Source organism: Eschrichtius robustus, chromosome 1 (genome assembly GCF_028021215.1).
Source record: "Eschrichtius robustus isolate mEscRob2 chromosome 1, mEscRob2.pri, whole genome shotgun sequence".
Classification (NCBI taxonomy): Eukaryota; Metazoa; Chordata; class Mammalia; order Artiodactyla; family Eschrichtiidae; genus Eschrichtius; species Eschrichtius robustus.
In genome coordinates, this window is record NC_090824.1 from 183,003,271 (window position 1) to 183,027,939 (window position 24,669).

At 40.8% G+C, this 24,669-nt stretch overlaps 1 protein-coding gene across 18 annotated transcripts in view; it reads left to right on the top strand.

Annotated features, from left to right (window-relative positions):
• PARD3 (par-3 family cell polarity regulator) overlaps window positions 1-24,669 on the top strand; it is a 625,594-nt gene that overhangs the window by 429,171 nt on the left and 171,754 nt on the right. For 15 of the 18 annotated variants that reach the window (XM_068560845.1, XM_068560771.1, XM_068560780.1 and 12 more), the window contains one exon: window positions 20,538-20,648. The exons of the other annotated variants lie outside the window; for them this stretch is intronic. In XM_068560845.1, the coding sequence (XP_068416946.1) occupies window positions 20,538-20,648 (111 nt within the window). The remainder of the gene's footprint in view (window positions 1-20,537; window positions 20,649-24,669) is intronic. 18 annotated transcript variants of the gene reach the window in all.

The following is a 24,669-nucleotide window of genomic DNA, read 5'->3' on the forward strand; positions in this document are numbered from 1 at the left end:
ATTGCCCTATGGATGTCTTCCTAAGCCTCAAATGTCAGGCTCTGGGTGATGGCGTAAGATCCTGTCCCTAAAAGAAGTCAGAGCCTTGGTTTTACTCTTCACAATTCTCTGAACAGCTGCCTCAGAGAGAATTACCTGGTGGCTGGCCTCCCCCTTCTGGGGGCCACGCCCACCAGGTTTAGTTTACAGACTGCCCCACCCCTAGGTGGCACTCTGGAGCTTTCCCCTTTTCCCTCCCGGCCCCACGGGGCCTGGAATGGTCCTGACCAGTGTGAGGTGTGGCTTGACCAAGATGGGGACATCTCACCTCCTTCGTTTCTCCTTCCACAACGTCTGTAATGTTTATAATTTATCTTTCACCTGTATTGAAAACAGCATCTCTCTGTTTCTCACGATCTTTTGGTTTATGTTACAATTCCAGTCCTTAAACAAAGAAACTAAAGGAACAACTTTACATTCTCTGTCCACACAAAGGAACAGAGACTTTGAACTGAACTGACACAAACTAACTGGAAAATATCCCCACTTTCTCTCTGTCTCAGCTCTTCCAGTTAATTTAGAGGGCTGTCCATCCGAGACCACTTCTTGGCCCTCCTTTCTGATTTTGGGGGTGATGGGCTGGTGGGTACAACTTTAAAGAGAAGAGCATCCTTTGGGTGGCGTGCGTCCACTGGCCAGGAGCAGTCACTGAGCGCTGGGGCCGGGGGACAGGCTACCCAGAGCGCTCTTCTCAATACTCCTTTAAATCCTCAGAATCACCTTGTCAGGTAGGTGCTCTTTTTAGCCCCATTTTATGGATGAAGAAACTAAGCCCACAGGTTGGGAGAGGTGAACTAGTTACAGAGGCCACCCAGTGGGTGAGGGCGGGGCCGCTGGGTTCGAAGGCCTGTCCCCCTTTAGGGGCAGGTTTCCACGCCTCTGCTGGACCACCTGGCCTCCTCAACCTTTTCCTGTGGTTTCTGCTGCCCCAGCCCCATGTGGGAGCTGCAGTGGCTGTGAAGGTCATCATGTGAAGTGGCCACTGCTGCTGCGTGCTCTGAAAATGTAGACCCCTGCAGCTAGCCGGGAAGCGTGGAACTTAGTACCTTTGGAACCTGGCTTTTGTTCCTATTCGATTTCTGAAGCTTCTTCTGTCTGTGGTCCTCTCTCTCTCCAAAATAATTCTTAAGGACTCAGGAATTTTACTGTTAATTAAAAATTACCAGTTGCCACATCCCCTTGTCCACAGCTGACCCTCAAACTGGAGCGCTGGCGACGATGATTTTGAAAAGGCTTTCCTCCTGCTCTGCTCTCTCAGGATGGCCCCCTAGTCCTGTGAAGGCTCTGACGTCCTTCCTGTTTTCGCACCTTGTTTCCCTTCCCTTTCTACACACCTTCGCGATGGATCCATCACTGCTGTCTCGTTTATTTTTTTCTATTAAAATAATTGTGAGGCTGTTCGTCCTTTCCTGGGAGTATGCCCTCAGCGTCGACTTCCTCTTCTGATCATCCGGTGTTTGTTTCTTCTGCCCCCTCTGTCTCACCCACGGCCCGTCCCTGCCGCCCACAGCAGCACCTGCCTGGCCCTTGGATGTGCTCAGCCCTGGGGCCTCCCCTGGGAGGCCCTCCCGGCTCCGTGCCGCCTGCCTCGGTTCCTCCGCTCACTGTGTCCATCTGGGATCCTCATGCCTGGCGTTGCCAGATTCCCACTGCTGCTTGCAGGGAAATAATTTTATCTAATTCCTGCTTCTATAACTGATTTTAGCCGTCAGGAGAGCATCTCAAGTGTACTTTTGAATTCCTAGAATTTCAGGTTTCTTTTCTTTCCTATTTGATTTTATCTGCTTTTAAAATATAATGCCGAAAACATTTTTAATTGAGAAAAATGAGAGCGTCTACTTTATCTCAGTATAGGTTGATTCTGGAACAGTTTCAGACAGTTACTCTAAGAAGAGGGCGGTTTTCCTTTGGTGTGTCTCTAGCGCCTAGCTGCAGCCGCTTGGCGATGGCAAAGCACTGATAATCACTTGTGTAGAACACTCTCTACTGCACACCCAAGCTGTCCTAAGCACACCCAGGAAAGGCGATTCCCCTAAAATAAACTTGGTGTGATGTGTCTCCACATTCAGGTAAGTATAAATGAGCAGTAAACCTCCTGATGGGCCATCATATTTGATAAGTAATTCTATTAAAGATGAACTTTCACGGCTCCTTTGCAAACTGGCAGGTGAGAGTAGAGATCTGGGGCCAAAGAAGTCTTGTGAAGGGCAGCGCGTTCCCTAGATGGTGCTTCGGGCAGGAAAGGCACTTACCTGCTGGGGGGTGCGACGTGGGCCTCTGGTCCTGATTACTTCTTTTTTTTTGTTTATCGAAGGACAGTTGATTTACAGTGCTGTGCCAGTCTCTGCTGTACAGCAGAGTGACTCGGTTATACACAGACAGACATTCTTTTTTTTAATATTCTTTCCCGCTGATTACTTCTTAAGGGAACTGCCTCTTCCTCCCACCGTATCCAGTGCCCTCTCTGTCACCCCGCCAGCTGTGCTGTCGGGTGACTCGGAAGCAAGTGCAGTCGGTTTGTGCAGCCCCGCATCTCACACAAGGGTCACCTGGGCAGTGAAATGAATTCTGAGTGTTTCACTCCTCACCTGGAAAGAATTGTTTCCAACCATGAGGGGGCGGATTCTTTTCAAGTCTGTTTATGGAGTGTGTATGATTCTTTGGTAATTGTGAGGTAAAAGCTTTAATCCACACATTCCACGCATACTTACTGGAGGCCTGCTCCAGGCAGGCTAGGCTCGATGCCAGGTGCGGGGGATTGTGTGCCGGGTGTCACGGGAGCCCGAGGGGGCCCTGGGCCTCAGGAGGGGGCCTGTAGGGGTTGAGGGGGGCTCAGGGAGCCGGTGGGCCCAGCCCGGGAGGCAGAGGCAGCCTCCCTCCGGAAGATGACCTCAAAACCGAGGTCCTACAGATGTTGTGACTTCTGTGTCTGAAGGGGCTTTTGGAGGAGAGGAGGAGTTTTCATCAGAGGGATTCAGACTCCTCTGATGTGATCCTCAGCAGGAGACACATTCCACCTGTAACCCAGCAAACACATACGCGCCAACAACTCCAGTAAACGTTTTGCCGTCTGATCCCTGCCCTTCCTCCTCGTGATGGGCTCTAATGCTGAGCGGCATCAGAGTATAGAGGTTGAGGGCCTGGACTCTGAAGTTAGATGGCTCGGGGCCAACTCCCAGCTGTACCCTCAGCAGCCTTGGGTTTAGGGCAACTTCGTGAACACCTTTGTGCTTTACTTTTCTCAATTGTGAAGTGTGGATCATAATGGTGGCTGCTTTCCAGGGTTGCTTGGAAGCTCAAGTGAGCTGATATGTACAAAGCACTTTAGAACAAAGATTCTTTGGCACAAAGAATCGCTATGTAAACGCTAGCTGTTGTAGTCATTATTATTGTTCGGTAATTCCATTTTCAAAAAAAAATGTTGAGTCCCACCAAATCAGTTTTACATCTTTAATGGGTTGCAACACCCAATTTGAAAAATGCTGTTTAGGTGGTAGAAATCCTCTAGGTTTGCGGAGGTGTGGGGGGAGGAGCCTGGAGGCATTTGAGAAGCAGGGTGGCTCATCGTGAAGGACTCATGACTCAGTTAGGACCTTATCCTGAGGACGCTGGGAAGCCTTTTGAGAGAATGGCTTGATAAAATTTACATATTTTTAGAAAATTATAATTTTTAATTTTAAAAATTAAAAGGGCTGAACGCAGGAACTCTGTTAGGTCTCTGTTGTAAAAATCATGGCCAGAAATGGTGGTGGCCGAGGGGACGGAGATACAATATACATTTCTCAGGAGGAATGTAGGGGACTTGATTGTTTGGTTAGATATAAAAAACAAGAGACAAAGAACAGTAAGAAATAATTCCATGTTCTGGCCCGATCAGCTGGGTGGATTGTCACGTGCAGACAGGAAAACCCCGGAGGAGGATCGTATTTGTATACTTGGAGGAGAGTGACGTGTTGAACCTGGTGTTTACTTGTCTACAGGTAAAAGTGGAGGCGACAGAGGCAGAGGAGGGGGAGGCCTGGCGAAGTGGAGATTTGGGAGCTGAAGACAGAGAAGGTGACTCTGAGCCCGGGGCAGTGTCAGTGGAGGGGCTGCCCGGGAATTGTGTGCAGGGACAGAGGCCAGAGCTCTGAGGACCCTTCAGATGCCCGGGGGCTCAGTGTGGGGACTCAGTTGGCAGGAGGAGATGCTGGTGACCCAGGAGAGGCCACTGCAGAGAGAGGAGTAAAACCAGAAAAGTGTGGTCGTCAAAGCCAGGGCAGGAGTACGTTTCTTTTTTTAAATTATTTTATTTTATTATTAAAGTATAGTTACTGTATAGTATTATATGTTACAGGATGTCGACATAGTGATTCACAATTTTTAAAGGCTCTACTCCATTTATAGTTATTACTCAATATAAACTATTGACTATATTCCCCGTGTCGTACAGTATATCCTTGTATCCTATCTTACCCCCAATAGTTTATACCTCTTACTCCCCTATCCCTAATTGCCTCTCACCGCTTCCCTCTCCCTACTGGTAACCACTAGTTTGTTCTCTATGTCTGTGAGTCTGCTTCTTTAAAGAATGAAATTTTGCCATTCGCAGCAACGTAGATGGACTTGGAGGGCGTTATTTTGCTAAGTGAAATAAATCAGACTGAGAAAGACAAATACTGTGTGATATCACTTATATGTGGAATCTAAAAATACAACAGACTACGAGTGCATTTCTTACTCGTTAGAAGGATGTGCTCCCACCAAGGAGTCACAAGTGCTCTTGGCCTCGGCTGCATGGGAGCTGCTGATGTCAGAAGGTGTCCCTGGACCCGTGTTGAATGGTGACCATTGTTTCGTGCTATACTTTAGTGTCTCTTGTGTGATGCCAGTACTGACAATCTCCTGACGCTAATTCTTGTTCCAAGTTAAGGATATTATATATCAACTCCTCTTTCAAGAAGCAAAGCTCTTTTTTTTTTTTTTCCCCAACACTCTCTACACAAGCACAGAAACCTGTGCCAGATTTCCCTGTTTTTGAGCAATAGAAATGATGTTTTAAGTGGCATGTTAATCCCAACTGCAGATTTTCACAAAGGTTTGTAGAAATTAGGATTCGAGGAATTAATTTTTTTTTAAGTAAGTTATTACCAAAATATAACTTGGAAGAAAGATGAATAAAATGATGAAATGGTTTTGTTGACTGTGGGATCGCTCTCTCCTTCGAGGTGGGAGAATTTATCGTCTCCCATCTCTGTCCTGTTCCCTCCTGTTGGCAGTTGTGGGGTTGCTGTGCACGTGACCCGAGCAGGTGGACCCCGATGACTCAGATGCTACATGACAATAGGACCCTCCTCCACTTTTCTCTCAAAACAAGAAAAATCCTGAGGTCAGATAAATTGCTTGCTTCATCAGAGAACCAGCTTTAAAATTACCTTGTGTGAAAGATTTTCTTTTAAAAAAATATTGTGACATTTAACCATTATGATACATACTCAGGAGTCCTCATTTTCAGACTCTGCTTTCCCAGGACATATTTTCCCAAGATTCATAAGTGCTTCCATTCCCGTGGCTTCAAAAAAAAAAAAAATTTTTTTTTTTTTAATAAACTGTGATTTGCAGATACCTTTGTTCTTCAAGGCAACACTGCTCATGTTTTATGTTCCGTCCAAGGGGATATGAAGTTTTGGCTATGTTCAAGCTCTTAATGGGTTTATATACTGTTGAATTGGTATATTGAACATGCCTGTGATTTTCGTTTATTGCCCTTTCCTGAAGGGTTCCTGGCTGTGCTTTGCTTATATGCATCATTTTTAAAAACCTTTTTATTATTTTTATATGCATTTTTGCTATCATGAATCATTCTGTGTATTCTGTACTTTATAACCATTGCGGCATTCAAAAACATTGCAGCTAGATTTCTTTCTGGAAATATATTTCCCAGGAAAGTGTAGAATTATATGAATTTCCTGCTGTGACACAATTTTGACTTCTTTTATATTTTCAGTAATAAGGTATTATAAACTAAGTAATTATTAAAAAGCAAAAAATGTAACTAGTTAGCTCTTGTTTGGTCATAGTTAGAAACCATTACAAAGCTTTAGAAGGTTATTACTAAGATTTTAGATCTGTCTTCTCAACTTCAGTGAACAAATAGAAACAAAATTACATAACATTTTCCCTATGGAACTCTTTTCTTGAAAGGTCCCGTATTTAAATATAGTTTTATCCATGTGGGTCTTATTATCTTTACTGTCAAAGTTTTACGCTTTTTCTCTTAGAGTAGACCCCCGTCTAGCCTGGCAAAACTCCTTTGAACATTATTTTTCTTGTGAGATGGGAGTTATATAATTCACTAAGGCAGGATTTTTCATACTGTTTCCAGATACTCTGGTCAGCAATAGAACAGGATATTTTCTTCTAGAAGTATCTTCCACTGTCCTGCATACATGCAGCTGAGCTGCAGCTGTCTAATTAGAGAGAAACACCATTAACAGCCAAATAATAAAAAGTGTGTGAAGGTGTCTCTGCTCCCCCACTGGAGAAATGCCCACATAGCGTCAAAAACAATGAGGGGAAATGAAATCACTTCTGACTCAGGGAGTGTGGTTTGCTTCTTGTTTTCTACTGAGAAGTCTTTGTCAGCTCGAATGGCGGTATTATCCTGAATGGAGGAGGCTCCCTTTGGTGGGTGTTTTGGTTCTCATTTAGTTCTGCTCTTTCCCTCTTGGAAGGCTGTTGGCCCCATCCTGCTGTCCCTTGGCCACCGTGGACTGACTGTGAGGGTGACATCTTGAGGAGAAAGTTAGTTGCTGGGAACTGTAGGACTGAACCTGTTGAGGTGTTGATGTGACGATGGGATCCTTTCCAAAGATGTTGCAAAGAATATAGTCTCCTTTCCTTTATTTGGGAATCTGAATACCTGAAAGGAAACACTCCTTCTTGCCTTCCTATCTCCGTGCTTTTATCTGTGAGAAATTGTTTTGGTTGTAGCACAATAACTGTGGTTAAAAGAAGACACGGCTTATTTTTCTCTAATTTAAAAGAGGTCTGAAGATCGACCAATCCAAGCCTTGTATGGTGGCCCCAGAGCATCAGCAATGTCACTACCTCCTTTTTACTCAGCCATCCTTAATATGTATTTCTTTATTTTTGTAATTGTGGTAAAGTACATATAACATTTACCATCTTATCCGTTTGGAAAAAAAAAACTTTTTACATTGAGGTATAGTTAATTTACAATGGTGTGTTAGTTTCAAGTGTACAGCAAAGTGATTCTGATATATGTGTATATATTCTTTTACAGATTTTTTCCGTTATAGGTTATTATAATATACTGAGCATAGTTCCCTGTGCTATACAGTAGGTCCTTGTTGTTTACCTATCTTATATATAGGAGTGGGTATATGTTAATCCCAACTTCTTAACATGTCTTCCCCCTCCTCATCCCCTTTGGTAAACACAAGTTTGTTTTCTGTGTCTGTGAGTCTATTTCTGTTTTGTAAATGAGTTCATTTGTATCATTTTTTTTAGATTCCACATAAAAATGATCTCATATGATATTTGTCTTTGTCTGACTTATTTCACTTAGTATGATGACCTGTAGGTCCATCCATGTTGCTGCAAATGGCAGTATTTCATTCTTTTTTATGGCTGAGTGACATTCCATTGTGTGTGTGTGTAACCACATCTTTATCCATTCTTCTGTCCTTGGACATTTAGGTTGCTTCCATGTCTTGGCTCCATCTCAACAATTTTCACATTGCTGTGTAACCATCACCACAATCCATCCCCAGCACTCCTTTCATCTTGTAAGACGGAAACTCTGTCCCCTTTAAACAGTAACTTCCCGTTCTCCATCCCTCACCCCTAGCAACCACCATTCTAACTTTCTGTCTTTCTGAGTTTGACTACTCAAGGTATTTCATATAAGTGGAATCACGCAGTATTTATCTTTTTTCGACTGGCTTCTTTCACTTAGCACAATGTCCTCGAGTTTTAACCATGTTGTACCATGTGTCAATATCTCCTTCCTTTTCAAGGCTGAGTCATATTCCGTTGTATGTATCGACCACGTGTTCTTCGTCCATTCATCCATCCACAGACACTTAGTTTGCATCTGCCTTTCGGCTGTTGTGAAGGACGCTGCTATGAACACGAGTGTCTTAACGTGTGTTTGTGTCCTCACTGTCACTTCCTGGCGACAACTCTGAGCATCTTGTCGGAATCCTAAGCCGGAAGAAGCAGGAAGGGGAAGAGGCAGCTGCTAGTGGAGGGAACCCCCTTCGTAAGGGTCTTCCCGGAAGTGCCGCCATCCACCTCGATGAGCCAGAAACGGAGACTCACGATGATAATGAAATAGTTAATATATATGGAGTGCTGGTATGTGCCAACACCAGGAATGTGTCGTCCATTTAATTCTCAAAATAAATCCGCAAGGGTGGTCGCATTTCATCCAAGAGGTTTAGTGCGTTGTCCAAGGGTAGTGCGTCACATAGCTAGCAAGAGGGAAAGCTGGGATTTTAACCCAGGAATCTGGCTCCAGTGTTATGCTCTGAACTACTATCTTCTGTTCCTGTTTTCAGAGGAGCTGGGGAAAATAGTTTTATCTCAACTAGGCGTATGTCCTCTCCCTACCAAATCGGGACTCCGCTTCGATGGAGGAGGAGGAGAATGGATATGGGTAGGCAACTAGCAGAGTCTGAGCTGGAGCGCCTGCCCCTGGGAGCTGCCTGTCCATCTCACGGTTTCTGAAGCCCGGTGGCCTCTGGCCTCTGAAATTGCAGCTGCTCCGTAGCACTGGATTGCTGGCCACCGTCACGCTGCCGTGCCATCCAAGCCCCACCACCACCGGCCAGATCGTTTTGGCTTAACCCAAAAGACGGGGAGTAGACCACAAATCCTGGAATACCTGATTATATCTACCACTTGAAGTGGTCATGATCTCCCCAACATAGGTAGCCTAGAGGAGCTGGCTGGAAACACAGGAGGAGGGGCTGAATATACAGATATTTTTGTTAGAAAATTGTTTCTGTTATTTACTCAGTAATGATTTCTGCCAGCAGTGCGTTACCTGTTTAAAAACATTGTATTTAATCTTTGCTACTACTACTTTTTATAGTTAGTATTTTTATTATTATTTAATAGTGCCAATTGCCACACATCAGATAACCCATGTCTTTTTTTTTTTTTTTTTTTTTTCAGATTTATTTATTTATTTATTTGGCTGTGCTGGGTCTTCATTGCTGTGCGCAGGCTTTCTCTAGTTGCGGTGAGCAGGGGCTACTCTTTGTTGCGGAGCATGGGCCCTAGACGTGCGGGCTTCAGTAGTTGTGGTGCGTGGGCTTCAGTAGTTGTGACTTGCGGGCTCTAGAGCGCAGGCTCAGTAGTTGTGGCGCACGGGCTTAGTTGCTCTGAGGCATGTGTGATCTTCCCGGACCAGGGCTCGAACCCGTGTCCCCTGCATTGGCAGGCAGATTCTTAACCACTGCACCACCAGGGAAGTCCAACCCATGTCTTTCTGATTTTGGAGTGCAAGTTCTCAGTCAGTGTTCTAATGTTGATTGTACAACTTTGGTGCCTTTTTAACCCACTGATTTGTATGGATATATTCCCCCAATATTCCAGCTAGATCTTGTCTTCTGGGACTTGGATGGTCATCAGCATTCAACCTTAACCATCTCTGTAGAAAGAGCTTTCCTTCTTTAGTGTGGAGGAGGTAGTCCTGAAATAAATGATTGGTTAAGACCAGTCACCTTCTACTATCCTTTGAATCCCTTCTTCTTTGTAAATAATAAGGCTATCACATTGAACTTAGGTGTTTGTCTTAAACCCTAGCCCCGTAGTTCTCAACCCCCAGGAATTTGCCCCACAGGGGACTTTGGCCGTGTCTGGTGACTTATATGGTTGTCACAAGTGGGGAGGAGGTGTGCTGGCATGTGGTGGCTGGAGGCCAGAGATGCTACTTAACAGCCTACGATGCACAAGGACCCCCTCACCCCCCACACACAGGATTATCTGGCCTGAAATCTCGACAGTGCCAAGGTCAAGGAACCCTGCCCATGCTCAACTGCCATCCAAGATGCAACTGAGTTGTTGACCTTCAGATAAGTTTCCCTGGATGCTTTGGTGTTTTGTGTCCGATTGTCTCTGGTCCATCTATCAGCAATACGTCTCAGCCGTCATTGTGTGTGGAGGACCCCTGCTTAAGAGTTAAAATTACATCGACCACTTTCGAGTATTTTACAGTCTAGTTGATGTTACGCCATTTAAGAAGCTTACGTGGTGACCTTTCTTACAGTTTATTTTGAATGTGATTTCAGTGCAATAAAGATTTTGCTTTACTTTTAACATATAAATGAACATGAAGAACCTAAGGGGCATTCGAAGGGGTTGAGGTCAGTCTAAGAGGGAGAAGGGTATTCTGTAGTGGAAAGAACTTGGGGTTTAGAGTTTGAAGCCTTCTTTTCCCACCCCAGCTCCACCATCTCTGGCATTTAACCCATCAGCCTCAGTTTCCTGAGCTCCACTTTCTTCACATTTCGTTTTAAGAACGAAATGAAAGACTGTGTATTGAAAGCTTTTTGAAATTTTAAGGTGCTGCATATCTGTCAGCTCCTGTTGTTTAAGTTCTTTTCTCATGGGCTTTTCTCCCCTTAGATTAATTATTCCTGTGTTAGTTCCTAGATAAATATTCTGAGTGCCTTTGCTAAAAAAAAGATGTAGAGTTTATTTCTATCCAGAAATATGTGTGTATACATATATGTATGTGTGTGTGTGTGTGTGTGTGTGTGTGTGTGTGTGTGTATTGCCCTCAGTGAAATGAGGTTTACTAATATACCATGATTATACTAGTTTAGACCAGACAGGTCGAACTTCAGCCCAGGAAAAGCAACATAATGATATCCTGTAACAGCTGCTGTAACTGGGGAGACTTGGGGATTTAAACTGACTGTGAGTGGTGTTGGCTCCGGTTCCAGGAGGGTTTGTTGGACAAACATGCGTGTTCTGACAGAGCCCCACTTACGCCTTGTGTTTGCCAGAGAGTCATGCAGCCTCAGACCACACAACAGGCAGTGCAGCCGTGACAGTTCTTAGGAGTTGGAAGTGAGTTGGGATGAGAGGAGTTCCAGGGCAGTGCACAAATCTGCAAGTTCTGTATTGGAACGCTTGTTGAACTCTTTAGCCAAATAAGGGAAAATGTGGTGGTTGGCCGTTTGTCAGATTTCATGTCCCCTTCCCAGGAGGGGCGTGCTGATTGGAGGGGAGACCCTAAACCTGTCTCTTCCTCCTGAGCCCCTGTCATTCGATCCCTGAACCCATCCCAAGATTGTGGATCGCAGTTACCAGCTGGGTTCTTACCCACGGGTGAGTCATAAACAATACTCAGTGCTGTGCGTCCTGGTGGAGTGAAGCCCCATTACGGAAGAATAAAGAAAAGAGCCATTGCCAGTTTTTGGTGTCACACGGTCATCTTCTGTATGTGTTAGACTTGCCAGGACCCAGGTGCGCTGTAAGAACACCGATTTTAACCAAGTCTGTGGCCTTAGGTGCTTTGTTCTTTAAGAGGGTGATGTGAGTCGGGTAGACAGTGGGTGTGGGCTCGAGGCCTGAGGAGCCACAGCCCCCGGGGTGGCATTGCTTGTTTTTCTTGGTCTAAGAATTAGGTGTGGCCTCCAGCTCTTGGTAATTTGCCTGCACAGCCCTGTTGGGCCTTAAAAGAACGTGTCAGCTCCTTAATGTTAAATCTGAATATGCAAATCAACTGAGAGATAAAAAATGAAAAGCTCTGACTCCTAATTTACTCTGCAGAGAGTATTCTCAGAAATGTGAATCATCAGAAATTGTTTCCTATCGTCGACAGAAAAAAGTGCTGACTGACACCTTAACTTTATAGATAATGAGATCTTTGGGGAAGTTTTAGTCTTTCATAGTTTCCCGGAGTGGTTTCCTTCCTCTCCTCCCCCAAACGCCAATGACCACGTTATCTATCTGTCTTTACCACTTTCATTTGCTCGTAAACATAAGGATAAGAATATATTGGAGGGTGTTTTAGCTGTACCTGTAATTAGGTATGTCGTATCAATAGTCAAAACATAGAATTTGAATCACAATACATAATTAACTGAGGGTGAGTATTTCTGAGTCAAAAAAGATACCCTTAAGCTGTGCGTGTGTTTGCATTACTTTCTCAGCATTTATAACCTGGATGCCAGTTTGAGCATCAGATAGGCAGATGGTAACAGAAATTATTAGAATTATCTTTGTTACTAAATACTCCTGACTTTGTCCTAATAGAAAAAAAAAAAAAGGTATGTTGTAAAGTATCATTCCATCTTTTACATTTTCTTCTTTCAAGTGCCCTTTTACATAGATGTGTTTTTTGACTTAGGTCTCATTAACATTTCTTCTAGGAACTGCCTTTGGGGCAGTACCACTTATTAAATTGTTCTGATGCTTTAGGAAAAGGAAAACCATGGTAACCAGATATAGGGTGTGATTATTTGCCTCTAACGTGGCAAAGTGTTGGGTTTAACAAAAGAAGCTTAATACAAATGTTCCAATTGACCCTCCTCATCACTCAGGCTGCTTAGAGCTCAATCAATCTCTCATTATTATCAGAGTTATTCTAGCAAAGGCAGCGGTGATAGTATTTTTCATAATCACTCCTTGAGCCAAATGTAATTTGCAATTTGTAGTATTGTATTATGAAACAATAATGCATTAAAATGAACAGTGTAAGAATTAGGAGTATAGTGGTAGAGAAAGGATCCAGAGAAGTAGTTGTGGGACACACTCTCTCAAAATCATTTAAAGTGGACATGGCTGATTTCAATGCCAAATTAAGCATTTAGAAAAATCAGACTTATGTCTTGTTTTTACTATATTTAATTGTGTGTGTGTGTGTATATATATATATATTTTTAATCTTAGATGTAATAATATATATATTATTTATTATAAAGTCAATGTAGTAGCTGGGGGAAACAAAAAAATTACTTAACATATTATTTGCCTTTGCATGTTTGGTGTTTTGGGTTAGCGTAGTTTGATTACCTGTGTGGGTATGTTTTGAAAAAAAATGAGGTATATCAAGCCTTATAAAAATCCTGTATGGCACAGTCATTACTGATTGACCCTTTTTTACAAAGAGGAATTTATTTACTACAGAAAGTATGTAGTGTGGTCCATAGACTAGCTGATGTCAGGGAAGCTTTAATATCATAATTAAGATATACTTTCACCCATCTTCTGTCATTTGACTTGAATGGCTCTAAGTATAGATTATAAATATTATTTCACAGTTATTTATGTGTTCATCTTGTGTTTTGAAGGATTACTGTGCTTGCTTTTTTTTTTTTTTTCCTTAAGCCTTTATATCTGGATCCCGTGCTTTTTGGGGGGCGTGTGTGTGTGTGTGTTTGGTTTGGTTTTTAAGATCTTTGGAGTTTATGATGATTCTTATAAAGTCAAAATTGATAATGTGCTGGGTTCAGTTTCTTAACTGCTTTACTATTTCCTTGTCCATATCCGTCCTGGACTCCTGCAGTGTCGGGTTACTAGGCATATCTGTGCATCCTTGATTCGATAACACAGGCTACGAAGGGGAAGAATGCACTTCTAAGGGCATTTAATGGGGGTCCTGAGAAGGATATGTTGTCCATTAAGGGAACATCACATGTCTGAAGGCTGTTCTAGCTTGGTTAAGTAGAAGCTATATTTTCTTTAAAAAAAAAAAAAAAGTCACTTATTTTTTTCCTGGATGCCAAGCAACACAAATTTAGTTTATTAAATCTAATCAGACTAGCACTGATGAAAACCGTACACAATCAAATAATGATTCTCAAGTTTGCAGATTTCCTTTTAAAGAGAACCCCTGCTACACTGTGCTGACTTAAAACTGCATCCCATTTGACAAAAGCACTATCAAGTTGTCATGTACTCTTTGCGAGGCTGCTTCTCATCATGGTTGATTACCAAGATGTTTTTTGCCTAAATGGGAGCTTTCTGCTTTTCCTAATCAGCCCTCTTTTCCCTGATTGATCCAGCATCGCCACAAGCCACTGCTGAGCAAATCGGTACACAATCATGGTAGCAATTTCTTTAAATGTCACTAAAATATGGAAGATCCTGTATGGGAAGGACACATTAGAAAGGACTTTTTTCCCCTCGTTTATAAAATGGAGGCTGAGGTACACACACACAAAAAAGGTAGGGCCAGAAACCACGAGCACATCATCATACAAGAGAAATGCACGCAGTGACTCCTTGCTGTTTTACCCGCTGATTGGGTTTGGGCGGTTTGACACGCTTCTGCTGTTGCCTGGCATGATTTGCATATATTACGCAGACAGCGTTGACTTCTGGAGTGTCATTGCACTTAGAAATATTGGCAATGTCCTAAGAATGGTTATGTGGCAGTTTGTGTGATCCTCTCCAATGATTAGAATCAGTTCTTGACCTTGCGTCTGAACTCCTGGCCTTCATAGAAAAGTTCATGCAGGAACAATGTCCCTTGGACCTCCTTGCTGCCAGCAATACAAGATTTATCTCACTGATTTCACCCAAGATGTTTTAACCAGATGCTCTCAGTATAAAAGCATAGAGTGACTGGCTGATTTGGAGGTGGCTGGGTGTGGTAATAAAAAGAGTCTTGGGCCCGAATTCTGGTTTTGCTGCTTACTTGCTAGATGACCTGTTAAATCACTAAATCGCCCTGTGCTTCCTGAGGTTTCCCCTAAAGAACACATACCTAATATGCCGGTTATTGGAATCAATGAGATCAAGTATACATAAATAAGAATTCAATATATTCTAGTTAAGTGTCGTTAAGTGAGCAAAAGAGCCTTCAACAGGTGCTCAGTTCTACGTCTCACTTAGGAGTGAACTTCATGGGTCTGGGAATTTCATTTTCTCTAGGAGTGTCCAAGTTCAGACCCACCAAGGTCTTTTTTTTTTTTTTTTAATAAATTTATTTATTTATTTTTGGCTGCATTGGGTCTTTATGGCCGCGAACAGCGGCTACTCTTCGTTGCGGTGTGCGGGCTTCTCATTGCGGTGGCTTCTCTTGTTGCGGAGCATGGGCTCTAGGTGTGGGCTTCAATAGTTGTGGCACGTGGGCTCAGTAGCTGTGGCGCACGGGCTTAGTTGCTCTGCGGCATGTGGGATCTTCCCGGACCAGGGCTCGAACCCGTGTCCCCTGCACTGGCAGGCAGATTCTCAACCACTGCACCACCAGGGAAGCCCCCACCAAGGTCTCTTAAACTCACTGAGGTGAACTGAGCTCTGTTCCTGACTCGCAAGGTGACTTTGCACAGCTCGGCATGCAGATCTCTTGGGCCTCAGTTACCTTGTCTGTCAAATGAAGACATTGGACAAGGTGACTCATCTCTAGGCTTCCATCTTCAGACATATGTGCATGTGGAGCTTCAGTGCACTTGGACAGGAGTGCAAGAGAGCAATCTGCAGAGACACATGGCTAGATTTTTATTTTCTTCAGCTAAAATTTAGAGCAGTTATCTTTTAGGGCTTTAAGGCAAAAATCAGTTCCTAAGTTCATCACCGGGGTGATGAATTAAGGGAAGTCACCGCTCGCACCAGGAATGTGGGGTAAGATGATACGAGAATTAACTGATAAAGAGTTTGTAGAGAAACTTGGATCCAAAACCAGTTAGGAAAAGTATCACTCAAAGGACTACAGAGGAATGAGGTTAAAAGCTGGTGATTTTGCTTTGGTTTGAGTGAACGTGTGTCCTGAGGCATACAGGTTGCTGATGGGGATGCAGGAATGGCACAGGACACGGTCTTCAGTTTTGCTCTATAGGTTCTTGAACTTGGTCCACTGGGCAGCTGGCATCTCTCAAGGATCTTTAGGGCCCTGGCACATTAGTATAGCAGGCAGTGGTCAAAGACGGGGTAGCACAATGGCTGTACCGACACGTGTCCACCAGAAACTGGAAGGTTCCAGAAAGAGACAGCGAGTTCCTGGAGAAAGGGAGTGGCTAAATCACGTGATGGTGCACATATGCAGAAATGAGGGGAAAACATAGGGCAGGGGATGGAGTTAGAAGACTGTGTTGACCATACCAGTGTGGGAGTTGGGTGTGGGGGGGAGGACACAAGGCTTCTGGTAGCTGACACTGAATTTGGATTTGTGCCATTTTCACTTCTCTCCCCAGCCAAGCAGTATCACTTATAACCTATACATTTCTTAGGGTAAATAGTAAGACAAGTCTTATAGCAAAGCCCTCCTTAGACATGAAGACCTCTGTAATTAGCAGTGAGAAATACCAGACTTCTAGGTGACATTTCAGTGAGTTTTTTTGGAAGAAAATCTTATTTTAAAAATTATTTCTCAAAACTTACAAGATAATTGGTTCTAGATAGTCTGTTCATCTATTTTTAAATATAGCAGCAGATTTTTTTAGACTTTCTTTTTTCCTCTATTGTGTTTTCAAATATGGTATTAGGAAAAGCCCTTTCATTGCAAAACCAATTTTATTTTTATTTTATTTATAGCAGGATGCTGTGTGTTATCATTCAGCCTACTCTTTCCTAAAGATCTCTAATTTTAGTAGCAGTAGAAAATATAGTAAAAATAGTTCAGTGTTATTTATACCACAGAGAGAATGAGGTTAATTTGCTAAAAACCAAAATGGTGGTTGAAAAGCACAAAACTCTTTATCAGTTAATTTTTCATGATGGCTCTTTCTATATAAAACCAGCAGAATTTTGTTGCAATCCATTGTGACTGTTGGTTTGTTTGTTTTTTTCTTCCCGCATTCATCAACAAGTGCACATCTCGCCCATCAGTCTTTGCAGTAATAATATATATGGCTGATCTGGCAGACGGCAGTGATCTCATTTGTAGCATGTCATGGTAGAACCCATTTGGCAGATTACTGGGAGATTAGCTGAATGGAAACATCGCTGTATCCTTCTTGAAGAAAGCCATATGTTTAAGCAAAGTGGCAATCAATTTCACTCTGATAAGACGGGCTCATCCACTGTATCCTTCTGTGAAAGGAGTATTCAGTGGCTTGTTGGCACTCTTTTCATTGTACCTTCTGTCTCCATGGGGCAGTACCTGTAGAGAAATTTTTCCCTACCAATTTTTTCTCAAGCTCTCTATTTTTCTTTTTGTCTCTATTTAAAAAAAAAAAAAAAAAAGGCCTTTCTACTGTATTAATACATCCTAAGATTTCACCAAGAAGTTCTTCTAGAGGTGGCAGACATTTCTCTTTGAACATGTGTATGGGGTAGTCAGAAGGCAGTTCATGAAACTGATTCTTTGCTGGGAATGGGTTTGCTTCCTGGACATACTATTAGCACAATGTTTTTTCAGCTATGCTGTTCCTTGGAAAATGACCCATTTGAAATTCATCTGTGGCTTTTAGAAGATAATAAAATAAGTGTAATTGATGTCCTCCAAGTTTCTAAGCATCTTGCTATTAAATGATTGTCTTCATAGGTTGATTACTGATTTCAGCTGTGAAATTAACTTTGTGAGTACATGGATAGCTGAAATTTTTCAGTGACCTCCCCTGTCCCCCTTTCAGAAAGAATTAAGCAACTATAAATTAAGATGAACACTAGAATAGATTGGCAATTAGAGTGATGAGGATATAGCTAATTCCTTTTTCTTTTTATACTCTAGAATGGTTGGTATTTTTTTTCACTTACAGTCTTTATTTCATTCTGTCAAAAAATTATAGCTGAGGGATCCATTTTTACCCCAGTTAACAAGTAATGTGCTGTGCTTTTACAGTATGCCTTAAAGAAATCACATAATTTATTAACTAAAGCAGGCATTAAGGGAAATGTCCAAATGCTAACCTATGAACATTTTATCTATGGTTTGTTCAGTTTTTCATACATTAATCTTGAAACTGTAGTTTTTAAAAGGAAAATATAACAGTTTGATAATAAATTTACAAATAATAAAATAGTATATTCTGGTGATTATGAGGCAGCCGAGGAAACTAATATTTTGACATCAAATACAATGAGAAAAAACTTCAGTTCCTAAATATGAGTTGGGATTCATAGGTTTGTTGTTTTTTTTTTTCTTTTTAGTCATGTGTATTTGAGATAAAAAACTGAAAGTTGGTAGACTGAGATAGAAAACTGAAACTTTCTTCACGAAATAGGACGAAGACCATTTAATAAAAGATTTTAACAATAGCTGATTAAATTCAGTGTTAGGTTTTGGGTTGAAAATATCGAAAAACTGCTTTAAAACATGGGAAAGTCAACCACCTCAATTTTTCCCCACATTATTAACTCAAAGGGCAGATTCTTCTTGGAAGATTAAACTGTACCTTTTGGTAAAGATGGATGATATATCTTGTATCATAGTGTTTCTCAAATATGGTACAGGGTTGAATGTATGTAATCTAGAATGTGAACCAGCAACACAAACAAAACAGGTCAGTATGACAACGTATTGCTTGAAGGATATTTATGAACTGAAAAACTAAATGGTTAAATGATTTACCTTTAGGAATCTGTATTATAAGTAAAATGTCACATATAGCTGATTCACTTCATTGTATAGCAGAAACTAACACAACATTGTAAAGCAATTCTACTCCAATTAAAAAAAAATAAATGTCATGTATTAAGATTTGAACTTGACGCTTTTCTTGAAGTTAGAATTTAATACATTTTATATTTCCAGAAGCCTCAATGTTGCAGAATTTTCATCATGGGATTCACATGGGCTTTAAATACCATCTACATGCTGATGACACTCAAATGAATTTGTCTAGCCCTGTCCTTAGATGCTCAATAAATTTTTGTCAAATGTTGGCTCCTCCTGAGATGTATCAGTTGTTTATGTTTGCTCTTTCATTTATTAATTCATTCTATAAAGACAATCATTATGCTTAACTCTTAGGCATTATTGATAATATTGACAAAAACAAAGAGAAAGTTTTTAGCTTTAATGCTTTGTATTTATTAGTTTTAAAAGCATAGTACATAGTTTCTCCCCTGTGAGACATCATCAGTTTTGGGGCTTAAGTTCCCAGGGAGTTTTTCTTTTTTCTTTTCTTTTCTTTTCTTTTCTTTTCTTTTCTTTTCTTTTCTTTTCTTTTCTTCTTTTTTGCCACTGAAATGGTCTTCTAATTTCTAAATAACATTAAAATTTAAGGGTAGATTTGCTTTATGGAAGTTAATTTTACAGGCAGTTTTCAATGCCATTTAATAATACACATAATTTTGAAGGAATAGTGGTGGTGAGACTTTAACTTTTTTCTATTTTAACATCTTGAGAATTCTTTCCCTTACTTATTTCCAACATAGTGTTACTTTGGTGAACCCATGAGATATTCCCATGTACACTTCCTGCATAGACCAGTATTTGACATCAGGTTTATATCAAAAAAGAAAGACATATGCTCCCAGCCACACCAGTAATTGAGATACTTTTTTCTCTTTTATATCAGCTTTGGACCAACTCTTTTACTCATCTCTTTTTCAATATGATTAATTGTCACCATAAGCCAGATTCCTACTTTGTGCTTAGAAAATGCTTGGTATACTTTATATATTTATGAATGCTTAGTTGAGTAACTGTCTATAAAAGATTTCTTTTTTGAAACATCTGGTGACCAAATCACTACAGATGAATATTATTTCAGGGGATGGAACACATGCCTTCCAGGCAACATGGTCTGGAGAAAAGTAGAAAAAAGTAACAGAGCAGGAAAAAGAATGGATACCAAGTCTGAGGTTTCTAAGGTATTTTGGATGCCCGAAGGGAATAATATTAGTGTTTTTTTGGAGAGCCTCGAATTCAGTGCCCATATGTGGAAATGTGTGTGCACTGTTTTTGAATTGCGTGTTTGTTCCTCATGTTTGTTTTTGATCAGATACAGATTTCCAAGTCAAAGATGCCACATTCGGCGATAGCTTTTCATCAGATTTAGGAACAGTATTTGTTGAGACTTCCTTAAAGCTTTCAGTTTAATAAGCCCAAAGTACGATCACAGCGTAAATTATCCTTTTTACTTTGAACCTTGCAAATGTGGCCTTGTTTGTCAATGTTTAAACTATGAGGAATGTTGCCAATAAAACTGACTGTGAAAATAAAGAAGAATAGTTGTTTATGGAGAGATCATTAAAAAGATGATTGTGGATTATCATTCTGCAGTCCTGAGAGAACCCCCACTCTGATGCAGATTTTTATCCTCCGCACCTGACGTACTCGGCACTCTGTTCTGTACATTTATGGATTGTGTGTGTTTAATAGGATGAACTGCAAGGATTTTGTTGTTATTTTTGTGTTGCCTAAAGAAAAATGGGTATGGAGGCCATTTCCAAAAAGGGTTTTCTCTGGAAAGTTCTAATGAAAAAGGATTAAAGTAATCTGATTGAAAATATTAATACTGGGCAGGAGACACTGGGGCCTCATTTTGAGGATGCTCACGCTTCATTGCGTGCATAGGTCTTTATCCCAAAAGAACGACAACGCGTTTTGTATGTATTGACAAGTTAGAATTTTTTGTTATCAACAGGTTTGGCAAACATCGAAAAGATGACAAGATTGAGAAAACGGGTAAAATAAAAATGCAGGACTCCCTTACATCAGAAGAGGAGAGAGTACGGATGAAGCAGGAGCAGGAAAGGTAGATTTCAGTTATTTGGTTGAACCTTATTAGAGGGAGGCTCTTTTGTTCCTTTCTACTCTTTCTTTCTTTTTTTTTTAATATAAAGAAATTGCATTTATTTTATTTTTGTTTTTTCTGTGTCAATCCAGATACTGATGGTTGGATGAATACAGCGTAAAGAATGATTGAAAGAAAAAAACCTTATATTTATTTGAGGCATTAATAGGAATTTTATTGGTTTTAGTTAAGATCTTTGTATAGGAGATGGTAGGGCATATGAGATCAATAAATCAACTAATGATCAATAAATCAATGAATGATCACTTAAAATCACAAAAAATATGTAAAATTCTGTCTAATTCATCTATGAGTATATAGTATATTATAATAATTTTAAAGACATGCTCATCTGGAAATAAAACTCTGAGTTTTTATATCTCATTTAAAATATTTTGATTTCTAATAAGAATTGAGGAGGCTGTTGGTTTTTTACTATGTTGTTTTCCTAACAAATCTGACATCTATTTCTTTTTACTCCTTCTATTTTGCTATCATATTTTGTGTGACATTTTTTACTTAAATTTTACTCCGTCTCTTCCAGAAAGATTATTATCTATTGTTGAGTCATTTCATGTCAGGAACCCAAAGACCAATGAAATGAATGAGAAATTACTTGAAGCAGACACTTGAAATCCACTTTATGATCAATTAGAATTTTTCTCATTATAACTCATGGGGGGATGAGAGAATCATCTCACCCTTGTATTATTAGAGTTTGCAGGCTTGGAGTGAGCTTCTCTGTAGCAGCTATTTCATTTCAAGCTTCCATAGCAAGAGCTACTATGCCTCTTTTACTTTTAATAATCTGGGGTATCAGGAGCATCAGAAGCCTTGATCAAGGTTATAAAGCTAAATATCATCCACAGCTTAGGATTGTAACCCAGCATCTCTCAGGCCAAGTATGGTATTCTTACCATAATTCTAGAGTAGTGATACCTTTGATCTCATTCTTTTTTTAAAAATTTTATTTATTTATTTATTTTTGGCTGTGTTGGGTCTTTGTTGCTGCGTGCGGGCTCTCTATAGCTGCGGCGAGCAGGCGCTATGCTTTGCTGTGGTGCGCAGGCCTCTCACTGAGGTGGCCTCTCCCGTTGCAGAGCACGGGCCTCAGTAGTTGTGGCTCGTGGGCTCTAGAGCACAGGCTCAGCTGCCGTGGCGCATGGGGCTCAGCTGCTCCGTGGTATGTGGGACCTTCCCGGACCAGGGATTGAACCCGTGTCGCCTGCATTGGCAGGCAAATCCCCAACCACTGTGCCAGCAGGGAAGTCCTGATCTCATTCTTAACAAGGAAAGTAAGAACTAGACAGGGTTTTCTTTAGAAGTGATTCATGTTTGGATATTTTTCATTCATCTTTCTCATACCCCTGAGGGTTGGGTTTTTTGGGTTTTTTTTTGGGGGGTGGGCTGGGATAGTTACTCTGATTCTCTGTTTTTAGCTTTGCAGATTATAAAATATATAAGTGGGGAAAATATGGACTTTTCAACTATGTTGCAGGTTTGGGTCTATTCTTCTGGTTCTTCTCCGGTTTTTAAAAAAATCATTCCACCTTTCTTGCTTTCTCGACTCTCTCTAATCCTCACCAATTTGGGCATCCCCAAACTTATTAATAAACTCACTATTTTTAGACGACATGCAGTGTTCCTTAGTGTGCGGAATATGGCATTTATGTGCTTAGGAGTATAAACATCTATCTGAAAAGACTTTCTTATCCTTTAAGGAAGAGTATACACCAGGTAGTGTATGAACTCAGATTTATCCACAGGCAAATATGTGATTTAATTAGAGAACAATCTAAGGGGTAGAAAGAAACATTATACTTCTCCCTATCTTGATGCCGGCCAGAGGGGGCAATGTCATTAATCCGACACCATTTTTCATATTCTAAATATTCCTTTTTTTGCAGTTTAAGATGAACTGCTCTATTTCTTTTTTTTTTTTTAACATCTTTATTGGAGTATAATTGCTTTACAATGTTGTGTTAGTTTCTGCTTTATAACAAAGTGAATCAGTTATACATATACATATGTCCCCATATCTCTTCCCTCTTGCGTCTCCCTCCCTCCCACCCTCCCTATCCCACCCCTCTAGGTGGTCACAAAACACCGAGCTGATCTCCCTGTGCTATGCGGCTGCTTCCCACTAGCTATCTGTTTTACGTTTGGTAGTGTATGTATGTCCATGCCACTCTTTCACTTTGTCCCAGCTTACCCTTCCCCCTCCCCGTATCCTCAAGTCCATTCTCTAGTAGGTCTGTGTCTTTATTCCCGTCTTGCCCCTAGGTTCTTCAGAACTTTTTTTTTTTTATTCCATATATCTGTGTGAGCATACGGTATTTGTTTCTCTCTTTCTGACTTACTTCACTCTGTATGACACACTCTAGGTCCATCCACCTCACTACAAATAACTCAATTTCGTTTCTTTTTATGGCTGAGTAATATTTCATTGTATATATGTGCCACATCTTTATCCATTCATCTGTTGATGGACACTTAGGTTGCTTCCATGTCCTGGCTGTTGTAAATAGAGCTGCAATGAACATTTTGGTACATGCCTCTTTTTGAATTATGGTTTTCTCAGGGTATATGCCCAGTAGTGGGATTGCTGGGTCGTACGGTAGTTCTATTTGTAGTTTTTTAAGGACCCTCCATACTGTTCTCCATAGTGGCTGTATCAATTTACATTCCCACCAACAGTGCAAGAGTGTTCCCTTTTCTCCACACCCTCTCCAGCATTTATTGTTTGTAGATTTTTTGATGATGGCCATTTTGACTGGTGTGAGATGATACCTCATTGTAGTTTTGATTTGCATTTCTCTAATGATTAATGATGTTGAACATTCTTTCATGTGTTTGTTGGCAATCTGTGTATCTTCTTTGGAGAAATGTCTATTTCGGTCTTCTGCCCATTTTTGGATTGGATTGTTTGTTTTTTTGATATTGAGCTGCATGAGCTGCTTGTAAATCTTGGAGATTAATCCTTTGTCAATTGCTTCATTTGCAAATATTTTCTCCCATTCTGAGGGTTGTCTTTTGGTCTTGTTTATGGTTTCCTTTGCTGTGCAAAAGCTTTTAAGTTTCATTAGTCCCATTTGTTTATTTTTTTTTCCATTTCTCTAGGAGGTGGGTCAGAAAGGATCTTGCTGTGATTTATGTCATAGAGTGTTCTGCCTATGTTTTTCTCTAAGAGTTTGATGGTGTCTGGCCTTACATTTAGGTCTTTAATCCATTTTGAGTTTATTTTTGTGTATGGTGTTAAGGAGTGTTCTAATTTCATAGTTTTACATGTAGCTCTCCAGTTTTCCCAGCACCACTTATTGAAGAGGCTGTCTTTTCTCCACTGTATATTCTTGCCTCCTTTATCAAAGATAAGATGACCATATGTGCGTGGGTTTATCTCTGGGCTTTCTATCCTGTTCCATTGATCTATATTTCTGTTTTTGTGCCAGTACCATACTGTCTTGATTACTGTAGCTTTGTAGTATAGTCTGAAGTCAGGGAGCCTGATTCCTCCAGCTCCGTTTTTCTTTCTCAAGATTGCTTTGGCTCTTTGGGGTCTTTTGTGTTTCCATACAAATTGTGAAATATTTGTCCTAGTTCTGTGAAAAATGCCAGTGGTAGTTTGATAGGGATTGCATTGAATCTGTAGATTGCTTTGGGTAGTATAGTCATTTTCACAGTGTTGATTCTTCCAATCCAAGAACATGATATATCTCTCCATCTGTTTGTATCATCTTTAATTTCTTTCATCAGTGTCTTATAGTTTTCTGCCTACAGGTCTTTTGTCTCCTTAGGTAGGTTTATTCCTAGATATTTTATTCGTTTTGTTGCAGTGGTAAATGAGAGTGTTTTCTTAATTTCACTTTCAGATTTTTCATCATTAGTGTATAGCAATGCACGAGATTTCTGTGCATTAATTTTGTATCCTGCTACTTTACGAGATTCATTGATTAGCTCTAGTAGTTTTCTGGTAGCATCTTTA